This window comes from Lacerta agilis, chromosome 13 (genome assembly GCF_009819535.1).
Source record: "Lacerta agilis isolate rLacAgi1 chromosome 13, rLacAgi1.pri, whole genome shotgun sequence".
Taxonomy (NCBI): domain Eukaryota; kingdom Metazoa; phylum Chordata; class Lepidosauria; order Squamata; family Lacertidae; genus Lacerta; species Lacerta agilis.
In genome coordinates, this window is record NC_046324.1 from 25,153,920 (window position 1) to 25,171,484 (window position 17,565).

Genomic DNA, 17,565 nt, shown 5'->3' on the forward strand with positions numbered 1-17,565 from the left:
ATTGGTCTGCCAACAGGCCTAGTGCCTGAAGTCAGCTCCCTGTAGCTCCCTGAGCATCCAGCGACAAAGCTGGATCCAGAAGCCCCTTGTCCACATCAGTTGACTGCATAAAGCCAAAATTATCTCACAAAACATCCTCAATATGGCACTGAGTACTTCAGCTCTAGGGGTCCCTCCTCAAAGTAACCTCTGGACCATCCAAAATAACCCTCTTGGCTGGCTACTAGGAGACACAATGTGAGCTGCAAAATGAGCATTCTTTGCAGCTTGCACTGCTACACAGTAGGCATGATTGTGTTTTCTTATTGGGGTTTGATCAGCTTCAATGCGAAACATGAGCCATTTGCGCTACGCTAGTCGTTGTCTGGTCTGTTTCATAGTCCAGAGCTCCTTGGAGTACCAAGGAGCTGCTCAGGCTCCAAAGCACCCACTAGGACACTCAGGAGCGTTTGTGTCAACCTTGCTGTTCCATAGCGAAACCTGGGCTTCAGGAGGATCACCAGCTTTCACCACTGGAAACCCTCTAGCAAAGGGTGGCCAGTAAACCAGCAGCATTCCCAGTCTGTCTCTTAGGAATAAACTACTATCTGACGTTAAGAAGACATCTGAAGGCAGCCCTGTTTAGGGAAGTTTTTAAATGACTGATATTTTAATCTCTTGTTGGAACCTGCCCAGAGTGGCTGGGGAAGTCCAGCCAGATGGGCGGGGTATAAGTAACAAATTATTATTATTATTATTATTATTATTATTATTATTATTATTATTATTATTATTATTATTATTATTATTATTATTATCATCCCTGGACCAACATCAGGTGCCAACCATGTAAGTCCATCCCAAGATTAAGCGTCAAGTAGATGGTGCTCTTATGGACAACAGCAACACCCCTGTCACAACTCCCTAGTCTAGCCTGGTGCAGTACAGACAATGATGGATTTAGTTGCATCTGAATGACGTGCGATCTCGCATGCATGGCACTGAACCTGGAGGTAGACCCAAAATGTTGTGAACTGCCCTGAGATCAACGGGTATAGGGCAATATACAAATTCAATAAATAATAATAACAAATAAGTCATGAAAATGATGAGAAATGGGGATGGATGGGGCAGAGCAGGCTTATGCATGCTCCGCCAACATAAGCAGGAGTTTGGAGTGTAACACCCCCCCCCCCCCCGCACAAAACGAAGATTGCCTTTTACTGAAAACCCAGGTGGGCACAGCAGTGTAAAGTTGGGCCTATCCAGCTTGCTCACCCAAGTCTCGGTAATGCGAACCACATCTGCCAGCTCATGCACAATCAGATTGTGCACAAGCGTGGTTTTGTTATTATTTATTTATTTATTATGGACTGATCTGGCATTCAGAATCTGCACCACCAGACCAGAGGACTCAGCAGGTACAGTATTCTGCCAGCAGATATTCTCACTGGTGGCACTGGTGGAGTGAGAGGACTGGAACAAGAAACAGAGACCAAACACTCAGGCATCCAAGCACTAATAATAATAATAATAATAATAATAATAATATATCCAAAGAAATAAGTAATGCTCAAAGTAGGTAGACTTGAAATGCCTCATGCCCCACTGATTTCGATGGCTCTCCACATTCTACATCCCCACGCTAATAACGAGAAGTGACACATTAATACAGTATGTCTGTTAATATCCGAGGGTGGCACGACGAGAGTCCCCCTCCCCTCTCTCGTCCCGCCCTGAGGAGGGACCAACAAAATGGCGGCGGCGGCGCGCCGTTGATTCAAACGCAGCGCGCGGGGCGGCGGTGGTGGGAGGCGGCCTACCGGCGGGGTTCACTGCGCCTGCGCCCCGCGATTCAAGATGGCGGACAGTGCGGAACTAAAGGTAAAGGCGCAGTTTCAAGCCGCCCCCCCTCCCCTCTTCCTCCCCCCCCCCCCGCCTCGCCGCCGCGGCTCTTCTCTACTCCCGGGCCCCCTCCTCCTCCCCGCAGCAGGCCTGGCCCGGCGGCCGGGCAACCCAGTGGAGGAGCGCAAGGAGGGAGGGAGGGAAGGCAGGCAGCCTGGCTGTCGGCGATCCGGGGGTGTGTAAGAGGAGAGGGAAGAGAGGCGCTGAGGGAGGGAGGGAGAAGTGAGGTGGGGGGAGCGCCTTTTGGCTCACCCATTGAACTGAGTTTGTCTCCCCCCGTAAGTCCTCCCTTGCTTTTCTTATCAGCCCCCACCCTAGGAAGACAGTCCGCTCGAGTCTGCTGTCCCTCTGAGTCTGAGGTGCTTTTCTCTCAACCCCCCGCCCTGCGAGGTTGGCCAGGGCTGAGGAGGAGAGGAGACCTCGTTCTCCTGCCCAAGTTGTGGGCGACTCTGCTCTCTCCCCACATCTGCATCAGATCAGCCTGTGCCTTTTTTTTTTTTTTTGCTCCTCTACCTTGAGCTGGCTCAGTGGGTCTTCGCCCCCTTGCAGGCCACGAATTTGATGAGTGGAGGGTAGGTTATGTGTGTCTCCTCCCTCCCCATCTCCATCTCAAGTGGAATAATCTAAAACGGGGGTCCCACACAAAGCTACCCCTTCTTCTTAGACAAAGATGATCGTCCTGTTCGCCTACGTGGAACGGAGTTTGTCCAGAATCTGGCTTCTTGCACCTACCCAGCTTTTGCCCCCCTCTTTTCTGCCCCTCTTGCATAGGTTTCAACTGTGCAAAGGGCAGAGAACAAGGAGGAAGATGTGTATTTCCCTAATCGTTTTATCCCAAAGTTTTGACAGCTCTCCCTGACTTTTAAATGCTTAGTATGTGTGAGAGACCCCCCTCCCCAAACTTTCACTTTCAAAGGCTGGAAACTGGTTTTGTAGTAGATCCTTTTGATGTTGTGTTGGTTCAGATTTCATTTTTTTGTAATCCTTGACCTGGATTTTTATTACTCCATCCAAAGATGCTAGTGCAGTAGGCGGGGAACCCAAATTATGTGTGTGTGAGCAACAGCTGCCTTTCAGAGGAAGTAAATAAAACTATAAGCATGTGTGCATGCATTTTTTCTAATTCCCAAGAGGTTTGTTAAACCTACATTTTATTTGAAATCATAGATGAAATGATCAAGGGCTTATTTTAATGGGAGTAAGAAACTGAATAGAAACTTTGGCTGTATTTAGATTCTTAAGCTCGTGATGGAGAGGGCTTTTTAGCTCATTTCCTGAGAAGAAATTCTCTCATGTTGAAAGCTAAAGCGCTCTGAACTCTCTAGAGGGATAGTAGATAGGAGGAAACTCCCACCACCTTGGTTTCCTGTTTTAAAGTGAGAGGAAACCAAAAGTGCTGAATCTCACTTGCTCTTCCCTTTTATACACTGCTATTTTCTTAGTATAGCCTCCATGCATGACAGCTAGAGAAAAAAGAGTGAGTTTAAAAATATCTGAGATGATTTTGCAGCCAATCCTTCATCCAAATAAAGTGTGTGTGTTTGTGTGAGATATATGTGTGTGTGTGTGTGTGTGTGTGTCTTGAAATGCCCTACTCGCTAAATGAGTGAGGTTTGATATGGCTGCTACAATTCTAGTTGCTTGCTGTGATTCCCCAGGGGGTATTCTAGTAATACATCATAATTTCCTTTTTTTAGTCCTCAACATACCCACCGTTGGTAAACACAAAGGATTTTTTAAAAAAATAAAAAGTATTTAGAATTTTTCTTAATCTATTTTGAAGACTTGCCTGTTTGCATGCTATAAAATTCAACAATGATTACAATAGTCACATGTTAAATATTGAATAACAAAATGTGTCTAGGTTGAGTGGGGGTGTTTATTTTCCCTACATACTGTAGACTTTTGTAATCATGATGTCTTTGTAAGCAAAATAGAAACCACATGTTTAATACCTTTTTATAGATAATATGTCAAAATACATGTCAAATGCTTTCCAGTTAAAATTCATTTACCAAGGGATTATTTTGTTTACAGTGTCTCTCAATGTCTTAATGCTTTTCGAAATCACACATGTTGCTTTTATGGCTTTTTTATCCTGGCTTTTCAGAAAGGTTCTTTGCTCCTTTGGGACATGTGTACACAGTGATGGCAGCTCTCTTTGTGAGGTGAAGATGAATGGATCCTGTTTATAACCTCCATTGCCTTTTGTGTTTGGGGTGTGTGTGTGTGGAATCTTGCTGCAGTAGGAGACTTAAGGAAGCCTAGTGCCCATTTCTGCAGGCAGCTTGTTGTAAAGCATAAAAAGGTTTATCTGTTTTCCTTCACACTTGGGGTTGCTTCATTAATCTTAGTGCTGTAAATACAGCAAGGTATTGGTAACAGACTCTTATTGGCTAGGATGCTACATTTATTAGGTAGTTGTTTTAAGCTTGGTTGATCTGGGTGGCAAAATATTTCCACCTCAATCTTTTACCTCTTCCTTCAAAGCCTCTCTGGAGAGAGTGAATACATATATGTGTGTGCAATTCCTCCTCATGAGAGCTTGATAAAATTACTTGATGAATTACTAGATTGTGTTTTTTAAATAGATGCCATTGTCGGAGGCAGTATGCCTCTAAATATCATCTGGTAATCGCTAACAGGGAGAGTGCTGATGCTCTCAGCTTCCCATAGTCATCTGGATGACCACTGTGGGAACGAACAAGCTGCTGTGCTAGATGGGCCTTTGGCCTGATACAGCAGGGCTCTTCCTATGTTTCTTTTTAAAAACTGGAATTTTATGTTGTTCTACTTTGGCTGCCCTCTGTCTAACCTCTAGTTCCTATCTGAGTAGGCAAGTTTTTGTCCCCTCCCTCTAATATATTTTCAATGCATATGCTAACTTTCCTTTCTCCCGATAATGCTTAACTTTACTGCTTATTCCTCTGGCTTTCCCAAAAATCAGCATAAGGAAATTGAGATAGTTCTTCTCAATTTTCTGTCCTTACTGGTTTGTACCCAGAAATGTGAAACTGACTTGTTTCATCAATCTTGTCCATTTGTTTCTTTTGGAAAGGTGGGCAGGGGTGACCTGCAGGCATAGCATGATGAGGGTTGCAGGCTTTAAAAAATGCTTTTTGTTTTGTTATCGAGGACAATCCTTTAAATAAAGCAACTTTTATTTACTTAAGAGCTTCTTTGTAAGTTAGCAGTCAAATTGGTGGGAAAACATTTTGCCTTTTGGAATTTATATTAAGTTTCCTACTTACCTGTGTTTGACATATTCTCAACCAAAAATTGAAGTTCTTTGACACAGGAAATGTCCGTTCCTTCTGCTTCTTGAGTTATGGGAAGAGTAAAGGTTAGTTTGTAGATCTTGTGAAAAACCCTACTTCAAGTGTCAGATGGGGCAAATGCTTTATTGAGGGATGGCAAGAAGGGGTTATGGCTCACTGTAAATTGTTATAGAACCATGGCAACAGTTTCAAGTACCGGTAATTAATATTTTAAAGGATGCTCCCAAAGAAAGTAGGCGGGGGAGACTTTCCATCTTTTATGGCTTTCCAAGCCCTGTTGGATCGCTTTAATACCAAGCAAATATCCCCCACTGTAACTTGAATAATTATTTCTGCTAACATTTGTGTGCAGTCTAAACTGAAATATTTTGTCCGCCTCTTGTTAGTATTCTTAACAAGTAAGATAAATACAAGCATTAAAATAAATAATCCTGGCTTGGATTCAGAGTAAATTGGTTGCACTTAGTACTAATTGAAAGCAGTGGGATTTAAATGGCATAACTAACTTGTCCCATTGATTTCAGTGGAACCTAAGTTCAGCTAACTTCAGTGTGGATCCAGCCCATTGTGTGTAAAACTGTCACTTTTGTTGTTCAGTCGTTCAGTCGTGTCCGACTCTTCGTGACCCCATGGACCAGAGCACGCCAGGCACGCCTTCACTAAAAGTTGTTAAATTACAGAGAGATGTGTTCTTCTGTTTTGCTTTGTATTTTCTTAGTAAACATCAGAATGGCTTCTTTTTGAATGTTGTATTCATACTAAAACATTCTGAGACATTAAATAGCTTGAGTGCCAGATAGTCAGAATTTTTCATCTATTTCTTGTGTCCTAATATATCATCTACTGTATATTCTGGTGTATAAGACTACTTTTTAATCCAGGAAAATCTTCTCAAAAGTTGGGGGTCGTCTTATACACCGGGTGGAGAATCTGTGGTTAAGTATATCTCAAACTCAGTATTTTAACTAGAAAAGTTGGGGGTCGTCTTATACGCCCAGTCATCTTATACGCCGGAAAATACGGTAATTACTTTTAAAAATCAAAGAGGTTCTGAAAACATTGGTTCCTTACCCAGCATTGTTCTTTTTTAGAGGGTTGTGAATTCCCCAGTTCCTTATTCTTATTCACCTATGAGATTTTGTGTGTGTGATGATATAATAGCTCTTATTAAGAACATAAAATGAGCCTGCTAGATCAGGCTGGTGGCCCATCTGTTCTCACAGTGGCCATAAGATGCCTGTGGGAAGCTTCAAGCAGGACCCGGGCACAAAAGCACCCTCCCCTTCTGTGGTTTCCAACAACTGGTTTTCAGAAGCACACCATCTTGGCTAGTAGCCATTGATAGTTTCTCCTCCATGAATTTGTCCAATCCTTTTTTAAAGCTTTACAAATGAGTGGCCATCATTGCTTCCCAAGGGAGTGAGTCCCGGAGTTTATGCACTATGTCAGAGCTTTCCAAATTTTTCATGTTAGTTACACACTTTTTAGACATGCATCATTTTGCAACTCAGTAATTCAGTTTTACTAGCAAACTAGACATTAAACTAACCCCTTTCCAGCCCCGGAAGGAGCGCGGGCAGCTTTCGTGTGACACCTACACACTGCAGCCAACACAGTAACATGTCGTGACACACAGTTTGGAAAACTCTGCACTACGTGATGGGGAAGCATATAAACAAACAGTTCTGGAGTAGTATGTTGTGTGATCTTTGTGTGAATGTCTTCATTACACAGTTCTAGGTTTTCATAACGTTTACATATAGATCAGAGTTTAATTATTTCTAAAATGGTCATTGTTGATGCTGTCTTCTGAACGGATGTCAAAGGTCCATATTGAGAGGATTCTGTCCTTACACTCTCATTTTAAATGAGTGCCTTTGGGAACTGGAAAGATCCTTGATGTGTTTCTTGTTAGTTATGTTTCCTGATTTTAAGGAGTAATGGTGATGGAAGCAAAATAAAGATTTTGAATTAAAATATCTAGTAATGTGTTCTTCTGTACAGGTGAATTTATGAATGTAAATCTCTTAGTTGAAATCAAATACTAGGCTTGATGGATGTGAGGAAACTGCTAACAAACAAGGTACTTAGTATTTTTAGATGAGAGTAATAATGAAGATTGGGCCTCCAAGGATGGAGAAACTTCATAATAGCACTAGCCAAATAGCCAAATAAGCAGAAGCCACCATTTTCAGCTTTTAGTTATAATTTTGCTCAAACCATTTCCATTGAAGATCTATCTAAATCTCAGTGTTGGACACAAGCAGAATAATTTCACAATTCAAATTGTTTTAATGAGCAGCCCTTACCATGCATCTTCCTATTTACAGTTTTTCTTCTTGTATAATCCACGGTGTTTTTTCAGTGTGCTTTGAGAAGTCATCTTTACATTTTTATTTCTTCATGCTGAAGCTGCAAAGATCAAATAAGCAGCTGTGCATCACTGTAAAAATAATAATCCAGCCCATGGTACTTAAGTATGTTTGCCAATAAAAATTAGATTGCAAATTTCATGCACACATAAATATGAATAGTGTATGCATACTTGTTTGTGAAGGGTTTTATACTTCATTAGGAGTTCTCATCAATTATATTTACAGGGATATGGGGTGGAATTTTTATTCCTGGATACACTAGTAACTATTGTCTAATAAAGACTGGAAATTCTTTTTCAAAGTAACTTCATTGGCTTAAAGGTATTGCATATAGACAGAAAATGTCAGTGGTGGTTGCTGAAAGAGGCATGAGTCATTTGTAACCATTAGATTGGTATTATTTTAACATTTATTTAAAGCAATTTTCAGATGTGGTGCTGAACAGAAATAAGCACCCTCAGTCCTAAATGCATTGCGTGAAGTAAGCTGTATGGATGTCAGTTCTGCTTGCTTCTGTGTAATGCCTTTAGGATTAGGGCATATTTTGGATAGATGGAAGGTGATGGGAGATGATGGGGTTTGAAGAATAGTAGAAACTGCAGAACAGATGCAACTGGTAGTCGTGGAAAGACGAGGAAGTAATGCATGGGTTGAAAGGGATTGTGTTGGAAAAGGAAAATGGAGCAGCAGATTTCATGGAGAGGAGGTGCTGCAAAGGGGACGGAGGAAGAATGAGAAGGTTTGGTTTAAGTACAGAGCATAGCAGTCTAAACATGGATGATTGAGAGCTTGGAAGTCACACAGTAATCAACTGGGAGCCAGTGTAGATACTTTGGGTGCATGTGTGGTTCAGAGTGAGTCAGTCTTAATGAGTTTCCAGAAGTAATCCTAGGCATTATACTTTTAAAATTACAAACTTTATTGAATTTTTAAAAAACAATTACCAAGCATAAAGTTACAGGTAGGTAGCTGGGTTGGTCTGCCATAGTCAAAACAAAATAAAAAAATAAATAATATGCACACAAAAGCTCATACCAAGAACAAGCTTAGTTGGTCTCTAAGGTGCTACTGGAAGTATTTATTTATTTATTTATTTATTTATTTATTTATTTATTTATTTATTTATTTATTTACAAGCATAAAGTGTTATCTTCCAGGACAAATGCATGTACAGGTGTTAAATATTGTGTGCTGTCATCTAGGTAAAGGTAAAGGTACCCCAACCATTAGGTCCAGTCACGGACAACTCTGGGGTTGCGGCACTCATCTGGCTCTATAGGCCGAGAGAGACAGCGTTTGTCCGCAGACAGCTTCCGGGTCATGTGGCCAGCATGACTAAGTTGCTTCTGGCGAACCAGAGCAGTGCACAGAAACGCTGTTTACCTTCCACTAGAGCGGTACCCATTTATCGACTTGCACTTGACGTGCTTCTGAACTGCTAGCTGGGCAGGAGCTGGGACCGAACAATGGGAGCTCACCCTGTCATGGGGATTCAAACTGCTGACCTTCTGATCGGCAAGCCCTAGGCTCTGTGGTTTAGACCACAGCGCCACCCGCATCTACATGGCATCAAAATACTTGGGAAATGTTTTACATTACACATTAAGCTCACACCCACAGGGTATACTTCAATCTAGAGCATTAAAATAATTTCTCCATAGTGCTTACTGTGACAAGAGATGGGAGATTACTGTACTATAGTTAATATAAATTGAGACCATATGGAGTTAAACCCATCTTTCTTTGTTATTCCTCTTATCACCCTATGATGGTGAGTTAAGTGCTCCATTATACTTATGATCATGTTTAGATTCTCACAGAATCACAATTCCCATAATTCCTTACAAACGTGTAAAACACAGGAAAGTAGGTAGACCTTTTTGGCTGTGAGTCCTAGAGGACCTGTTCCCTGCCTTGCATGCCTTTTCTACCTGGCCTGGGAGGGCAGGGCCTGGACTGACTCCAGTTACGAAAGCTGAAGGATGTCCAGAGCACTGTCTAGTCTTTGTGTTGGATGAGTTTCAGTTAGTAAGCTCAAGGGTGTGGACAATGTGCTTGGATCAGTCAGGGCGACCACTTGCATTCTGGATCCTTGTCCCTCTTGGCTGATAAAAACTTGCAGGGAGGGCACAGGTGGCTGGGCCTGGGAGGTGATTAATAACTCAAAACCTTGCTCGCTGTTTTGTGACATTTTGTAGTTGGTCCTAATAAAATTGGGTTTTTAATATTTGCATGCTACAAACATGCTGTGCCAGAGGAGTGACAAAAGAGGGTTCTAGAGGCATTTTGAATCAATTGAAGAACACTGACCAGGTAGGAAGGCTTCCTGTACAACAAGAGATGTAAAATTTATGGAAATCTTGAAGCTTTGGGAAAAATGGTAAATTTATGGAAAAAATAAAAAAATGCAATAATTTTAAAAAGTACTCTTTATATATTGAAAATCACAAGTTTTCATTACAAATGAAGCTACAAACTGCTGAATTGTAAGGAACCTGGCATATCTTTGGTTTTGCCAGTTTATGAGGAGCAGGCAAAAACAGTAAAAACAGAAATCAACATCATAGTATAGTAAAACAAATGATAATTTACTCTGAAAATTATTTGTATTCTCTAGTCCTCTACAGTATCAAGCAGACATAATGCACTTATTTCCATTAAAAGATCTGAAAAAAGAGAGGAGGGGGAACAGAACTGAACACTACATGAAATTTAATCAGTCCCTTTCTTGGCTATCACTATCTGTTTCTGTTTCTCTGTATTTGTCACCATATTTATCATGGACATCTAGAAACTGAAGATTTACACAGATTGAAACAAGCTTATACCCTTTCACATGCCCATTTAGTTCTTGATTTCCTGTGAGTATTTCTGACCACAGACAAGTTACTTTCACATGCTGCAGAGAATGGAGGAATCTGAAGTAGGTAAGTATGGTGGCAAAGCCCTTGTCACCATATTGCAGAAACAATATGCTTGGCAGAATCTCAGATTGCATTCCTTGGCCAAATCAAGGAAGGACTAAAATATGCCACAGTGCCACTCTTCAAGTTAAGGGCAAAAAGCCTGGAGAAAAAGAAAAGCCTTTTTCTAGCAGTGGCACCAACAAAATAAATAACGTGTGCCTCCCTAGGGAGAGCATTGCACAAGTGGGGGGCCACAACTGAAAGGACCTGATCTCATGTTTCCAGCCTCCTGTTGGAAAGACTTTGGATAATAACCACAGGGTTCTGGCCCACCAAAAAGGCATCATTTGACTGGATGTCAGCTCCTCCCCTTCCTTTGAGGGAAGTTCATTTGTCTGTCTTGCTTGAGATTGTGAATGTTCAATCATACTGATTTATGATGAATTTTTGTTGCATTTGGATACTTATTTTATCTTTGCACAATTTTTGGTAGTAGGATTTAGTTTTTGCTGGCGGGGGAATGACAAAACACCTAAAGCTGAAATATTTAATTGACTTGTTTTCTGAGAGAGCAGTCTAGTTCCGGTCCTGATGAGCATCTCTTGTAATCTCCATTGACTGAGCATTTTACTGTGTATTTTGCTCTCTTGCTAGGAAACAGTACTTAGCATTTTTCTTTTTGGAAAAGATAGAACAAGTGCAAGTTTCAAGAGCATCAGGCTCCCAGGCAAAGGCTTCTAGGTGGGAGAAGATTACGTTTGTCTCCTGCAATATTAGCCGCTAGGTTTATTTTCTTTGTCAGATTCTTTACTATTCACCTTTGAAGAAGTGCTGCATTGCTTTCTAGGCCTTTGGCTGCACTGAGATTTGTTAGAAGGCTCCAGGGCATGTGGATGTATAGAACAGAATTCTTTCCAGATGACGAAGGCTTTAATGGGTTATAGGCATCACGTAGATAAGGGAGAGCCTAAACTTATTTCAAGGGGCTCATGTAATGACCATCCAGATGTTGGACAATGCATACTCCTTTTGTGAAGGGTAGTATTAAATCTTTGCAGGGCAATTGTTTCTGAAGAGAGGTAAAGCTATAGAAAAAAGTGAACCTCAAAATGAGGTTTCATAACAGTAGGGAGGGGAATACAGTAATCTTAACTGCCAACAAGACCTACAGCCTAGCATTGTCGGGCAAACTCAGGTCACAGAATTTAAATTTTGTCATAGCTGACAGTTTCCCTTTAAACAGTTACAATGCTTGTGAACATTCTGTGGCATTAAACCAGCTCATCCAGTTGAAAATGGGGTGAGAGATGGTTGGCAACCTATTAAGAGTGATTTTCCCCATACAGTCTAGAAAAACTGGGTCAAGAACTTGTCACTATGCTTCTGGAAACTTAGCTGGGACTTTGTCAATCCTTGAGTAATGTTTTTTTTTAGCTGTCCACATCATCAGTCAGATTAGAAAGTGAAAAAATTCTCATCTGCAAATGGAGGTAGTTAATAATGCAACATTTGTTATGTGGCAAACTAATCAATCTATTGACCAGTACAGTATAAGAAGTTGCAGTGTATGTTGTTAGGCGTCTATTTCTCTGAAGAGACAATCACCTTCACTGAGATAGATTTACTTGATAGTAAGTTCCATTCAAACAAAATGAAATTCCATAAAGTGTGTGTAGAACTGCAGCGATGATTGCAGTAGTAAGCTGGCCTTCCAATCTCCCTGATGGATGTAAACTCACTGTAGCTTGAATGTCTATATGCATTTGCACCAACAGAAGTTGATCCAAATGCAAACAACATTTTAATTTGCAGTGGTTCTTGATCTGATATTTTGAGGGACACCAAGGCAACAGCTGTTTGTTCATCTGTCACATACTATTTTCCTAAACGTCAGGCGTATCCCTTCTAAGTTGTATTTTTAAACTATGGATATGAGATTAAAATATTGTGAGGGGTACAGTATATTGATGACCACTACAAAGGACCCTCACTGCATGTTAGAAAGGGTGCATGCTGGATAATGAGGCTGGAAAGAAATATTGATGAGCTGTTTCACTGAAATACCTTTTATCACTTATACTGAATGAGGTTGGAGTCTGGCAGGGGAGGCTAGGGGATGTATAATTCAGCCACCTATAAGCAGTTTTTTTAAAGGTTGCTCGTGCGTTCTCCCTTTATTTCCTGCTCCAAATGCATTGCTCAAAACCATACAAGGCTATTAATTTCCCCTCCTCAAGAAAACTGGACCAAATCTCTGTAGGGTAACATTTTAAAGTGTTTTGCACTCATTTCAGAAGCACTAATTAGCACTGCTATAGTTGCAGTAATGGTGATAACCTGTTGTGTGCTGCTTGTACTTAAAATCAAGACATTTTATGTTGCAACTGAAAAGGCCTTCTAGCCAAAGACCTTATGATGATAGAAAGCCAGCAGATGCTTACTGGGGTGTGTGGGTGTATGTACGTTCACTATCCAGTGTTTTCCCTGCTGAGCAGAAGTCAACAAGAATTTTTTATTTTATTTATTAAATTTGTATACCATCCTTCACCTGAAGATCTCAGGGCAATTCTCAGTATGTGGTCAGTGCAAAGAGCTTCTGGCTTTTCATGCTGAGGCCAAGATGGTTAACTTGGATAATTTGAGAGGTAAAGACAGATATAGATGAGTCTTTCAGGGGTGTGGTGGTGTTCATTTGATGTCTATTTGATGTCACCTCGTGAGTTTTCTGGGATGCGGGGTCTTCGGGCAGATGGGATCATAATGAGGAAAAGAGCACAGATGTCTAAAAAATGAGCATCCCTCTGGTGATGAACTGATATCCTCTCACAACAAGGATGTGCCTCTAAGGGTAACTCCATGGGGACTTCCCACAGGCATATGGTTGGCCACTGTGTAAATAAGATGCTGTACTGGGTGAGCCACTGGCCTGATGCATCAGGCTCTTCTTATGTTCTTAATTTTAGATTATTTACTTAGGGACCTAGATTTGTAATGGGCATACTAACTGCAAAGTTACTTGCCTGCCTGATGCAAAGGTCCCAGTTGTCAAAAGTATTGCGGGGGGTGGGGGAGATTTGTACCTCTGCACGGATAGTGACTGCAATGTTGCAGTTCTGGAAGGGAAAAAACAAGTTGTTAGATAGGATGCTAAAATTCAGATTATCTAAAACAGCTTTTGAAGAAATGATATCTGTTCTGCATGCAAAGTTAGCTAGGCAGGCAAAGCTGGAGATTTGCTGTAAGTATGAATAAGGGAAGGTTGTTGGGAAGAGGGGTTTAGGCTTGTAAGGCATGTGAACATTTTGGGACAGGTCAACCTTGTATAGAAAATCCTCTACTTCTGTGTCTATACTGCTATTGTATGCCATCAAAAAAAGGAAAAGGTTACAAAGGTACATTTAAATCTTGGAGGTATGCTTTACAGGAGTTGAAGTCCATCCATTTTGGGATGATAGCATAAATGTTTAGAAGGCCCAATCGCCTTCTAAATGCGGCCTGCGGACGGGCCGGGAATCAGCGTGTTTTTACATGAGTAGAATGTGTCCTTTTATTTAAAATGCATCTCTGGGTTATTTGTGGGGCATGCCTGGTGTTTTTACATGAGTGGAATGTGTGCTTTTATTTAAAATACATCTCTGGGTTATTTGTGGGGCATAGGAATTCGTTCATTTTTTTCCTCAAAATACCGTGTTTCTCCTAAAATAAGACACCGTCTTATATTTTTTTTTGCTCAAAAAAACACAGTATGGCTTATTTTCAGGGGATGTCTTATTTTAACCGCGTTGCATCGGTACGCTGCATAGCCACGCCTCCCCAGGCTGTTTTAATGGGAGGTACCACGTCACTATGGCTTATTTTCGGTGTATGGCTTATTTTTGGGGAACGGCTTATATTTCGCAAATGCATAGAAATCCTGCTATGGCTTATTTTATGGCCATGTCTTATTTTAGGAGAAACAGGGTATAGTCTGGCCCCCCACAAGGTCTGAGGGACAGTGGACTGGCCCCCTGCTGAAAAAAATTGCTGACCCCTGGTTTAGATGGTCTAAATAGGGATAAGTTGTCATTCTTTCTACTTGCTGCCAAGAGATTGATGAGTCATTGGAATAATTGGCGATGACAACAGATACTTTAGGAGGGACAGTAGCAGCTGGTGGCCTTGGCTGGTGGGAGAAAATTTCAACCTGCAACAAGGACCCTGTTACCCTCCTTGGCAAGGCTAGGAGGTTGTTCTTCTTTGTGTGCCAGCAACATGACAGTAGGCCTTTTTTTTGCAGTGGCTCCCTGTTTGTGGAATGCTCTCGCCAGGGAGGTGCAGCTGATGCCTTCATTATACACCTTTAGGCACTGGGCGAAAATGTTCCTCTTGGGCTGATTAACATCTTATACCCCTTTTAAATGTGTTTGTGGGGGAAGGGGTTTTATTGGCTTTTGTTGTTTTTATTATGTATTTTGTGTTTTTGTATGTTTTAAAACTATGGATCTATGGATGAAGAGTGGTATACAAATTTAATACAATACATAAAATGAAAATACAGTGGTACCTCGGTTTAAGAACAGTCCGGTTTGATTTACAAACTCTGCAAAACTGGAAATAGTGTCTTGGTTTGAGAACTTTACTTTGGTCTAAGAATGGAATCTTAGTGGAAGGGCACTGGCGGCAGGAGGCCTCATTAGGGAAAGCGCGCCTCGGTTTAAGAACGGTTTTGGTTTAAGAACGGAATGGATTAAGTTCGTAGACCGAGGTACCACTGTAAATAAACTTAGCAGTGATGAGATGAAAGGGTTTGCTATCCTGTGAATTAGTAACAGCTTAAACAACAGAGGTAGAAGATAAAAAGTTCTCACAGCCATTGAACAGTGGGGTTATACAAGGATCTGTACAGTGGTACCTCGGGTTACAGACACTTCAGGTTACAGATGTTTCAGGTTACAGACTCTGTTAACCCAGAAATAGTACCTTGGGTTAAGAACTTTACTTCAGGATGAGAACAGAAATTGTGCGGCAGCAGCGGGAGGCCCCATTAGCTAAAGTGGTACCGCAAGTTAAGAACAGTTTCAGGTTAAGAATGGACTTCCAGAACCAATTGAGTTCTTAACCCGAGGTACCACTGTATTTGGTCTTATGTTGCTGTTTAATGTTCTACAATCAAGGAACAGCAGAGAAGTATCCCAAGTTTACCAGTAATACAAAATATTCAGGATTAGGAACTCAAACAGATTGTGCAAAGTTCTCAAAGGTTGTCTCAAAATTGGTGAATGGACAACAAAACGACAAATGGAAGTGTAAGGTTTGCAGTAAACTAATGCACACTGGAGCAAAAAAGAAAAGAAAAGAAAGAAAAGTCATTAACAATTATTCAGTATACTTGCTTCCAACAGATCACTGATGGGATCTGCACTGATGTTGGCTCACCATGGAAGAAATCCTAAAATGATGCTGAATAGCTCATTGAACAATTTGAGACAGAGTGTTGTGGCAGATAAAAATGCAATCTTCAATACTTATTAGAATGCTTTTGCATTCTAGTTGCTTCTCCAACACACCTCAAGGCCCAAATAATTTTTCTCCAGACAGAGGCATGCTTGTGCCATGGGATGAAATAATTCAAATCTCAGTGTGTTCACAAGACGTATTGACAGCAGAGTTAAACTCTACTCCAGATTATTGTAGTCGTGTTTTCCAGGTAAAGCAGAGGGGAGAATGTCTTCAACATTGGGCTCTTATTTGTAGATGACAAAAAACTGTGAACTCTTTATGGGCATAAAAGGATCCTTGATTATGAAGAAGAGAGTTGTTTTCAGGGTCAGTTTAAAGGCATTGTTAGCAGTTGTGAGATTAAGGTCTTTAAAAGTATTTCGTATCCTTTCCAATTATGCATTGATCCTCTTGAATCTTCTTGCTTTTGTCTTCCCACCAATACCTGCTTAACATCACTCTGTCTGTAGGGCCTCCTCCATATCCTTTCTCTTGCCCCTTTGCTCCTCAGTTGTGTCTTTCCCCTCTATCCCCATCACCTTGATTCTGTTGTTGCCAGCTTTATTTCTTGTCCTCCCATCTCCCTCTTTATACTGTAGTTCCATCTGCCCTCCTAATCCTTGGTGCTGGCTCACATCCTCTGTATGCTTCCTGTGCTCTTGCTCAAGAGCAGCTTTGAATATCTTTGGCAGAAGTCTGTGTCTGTCACCACTCTGAGTTCCCCCTGCGTGTAGCTCTGCTACCTTCTTGCCAAGCAAAGCTACTTGCCATCTGGTAGTCTCACAACCCCTGCCCTTGACTTCTCCATGTTCCTTCCATAAAAGCTGTTTCCTTCTAGAGAGAATCCACCTCCCTCTCTGACCCAGGCCCTAACAGTCACCATAGTCCTTGCCCCACCCTCTTTTCTGCACACCCATCAGTTTCTGTTCCTTAAATTCTTTCCCTCAGAACAATCTCTTCCCTTCCACCCAATAACATTTCTGTTTCTTTACTTCCCCTTTCCCTACAATGTTCTTGAACAAGCAGTTTCTGTTCACTGTCCTGATTATCAATCTTCAAACTTTACTGGGCGCATCCAGGTAACTTTTTGGATCCTGGCCAATGCATGGCTACAGGAAGCCTCATGGGCAAGATGGAGGCCAAACTAGAAATGCTAAATGTAAATATTGACTTTATTCTTAAAGAATTACACTGCCTCCCAAGGTGGCACACACTTACAATGAATGATCAAACCTTAAAGAGCATTGCCACTGAGAACTGCACCTATATTTGTGTTTCCTTCTTCCATTTCTCTCTGTAATGAAGTATGGGTTGTTGATTTTCAACTAGTAAAGGGGCAGCTTTCATAGTGTTTATAACCTACAAAGAAAACTATATTAAGATAGCTACCTAATGGCACTGGACATTTTGGAAAAATAAATAGCGTGGGAAGTGGGAAATTGTCATGGTTGGCTTTTGTCAATATAGTAATCTTTCCCCCCTATCATATGTGGTAGAAATGCCCCAATGTGGAAAGTTTCTGGTGTTAGGTAACTGAGGTGATAGCTGCATTATTTTTAAATTGGAATAATAATCCATCGATGTGCTTTACTAAGTTATGTTAAGTATTACCGTAGTATACCAAAAGACACGGGTGTTGTGCAT

General features: G+C 41.2%; 1 protein-coding gene across 2 annotated transcripts in view; it reads left to right on the forward strand.

Moving 5' to 3' along the window:
• Positions 1 to 1,770: 1,770 nt before the first annotated feature.
• The window catches only part of PIAS1 (protein inhibitor of activated STAT 1), a 53,843-nt gene continuing 38,048 nt past the window's right edge, over positions 1,771 to 17,565 (forward strand). For both annotated transcript variants that reach the window (XR_004427797.1, XM_033167961.1), the window contains exon 1: positions 1,771 to 1,863. Coding sequence is in view for 1 of the 2 variants with exons in the window: in XM_033167961.1 (XP_033023852.1) it covers positions 1,840 to 1,863 (24 nt within the window). In the remaining variant the exon portion in view is untranslated. The remainder of the gene's footprint in view (positions 1,864 to 17,565) is intronic.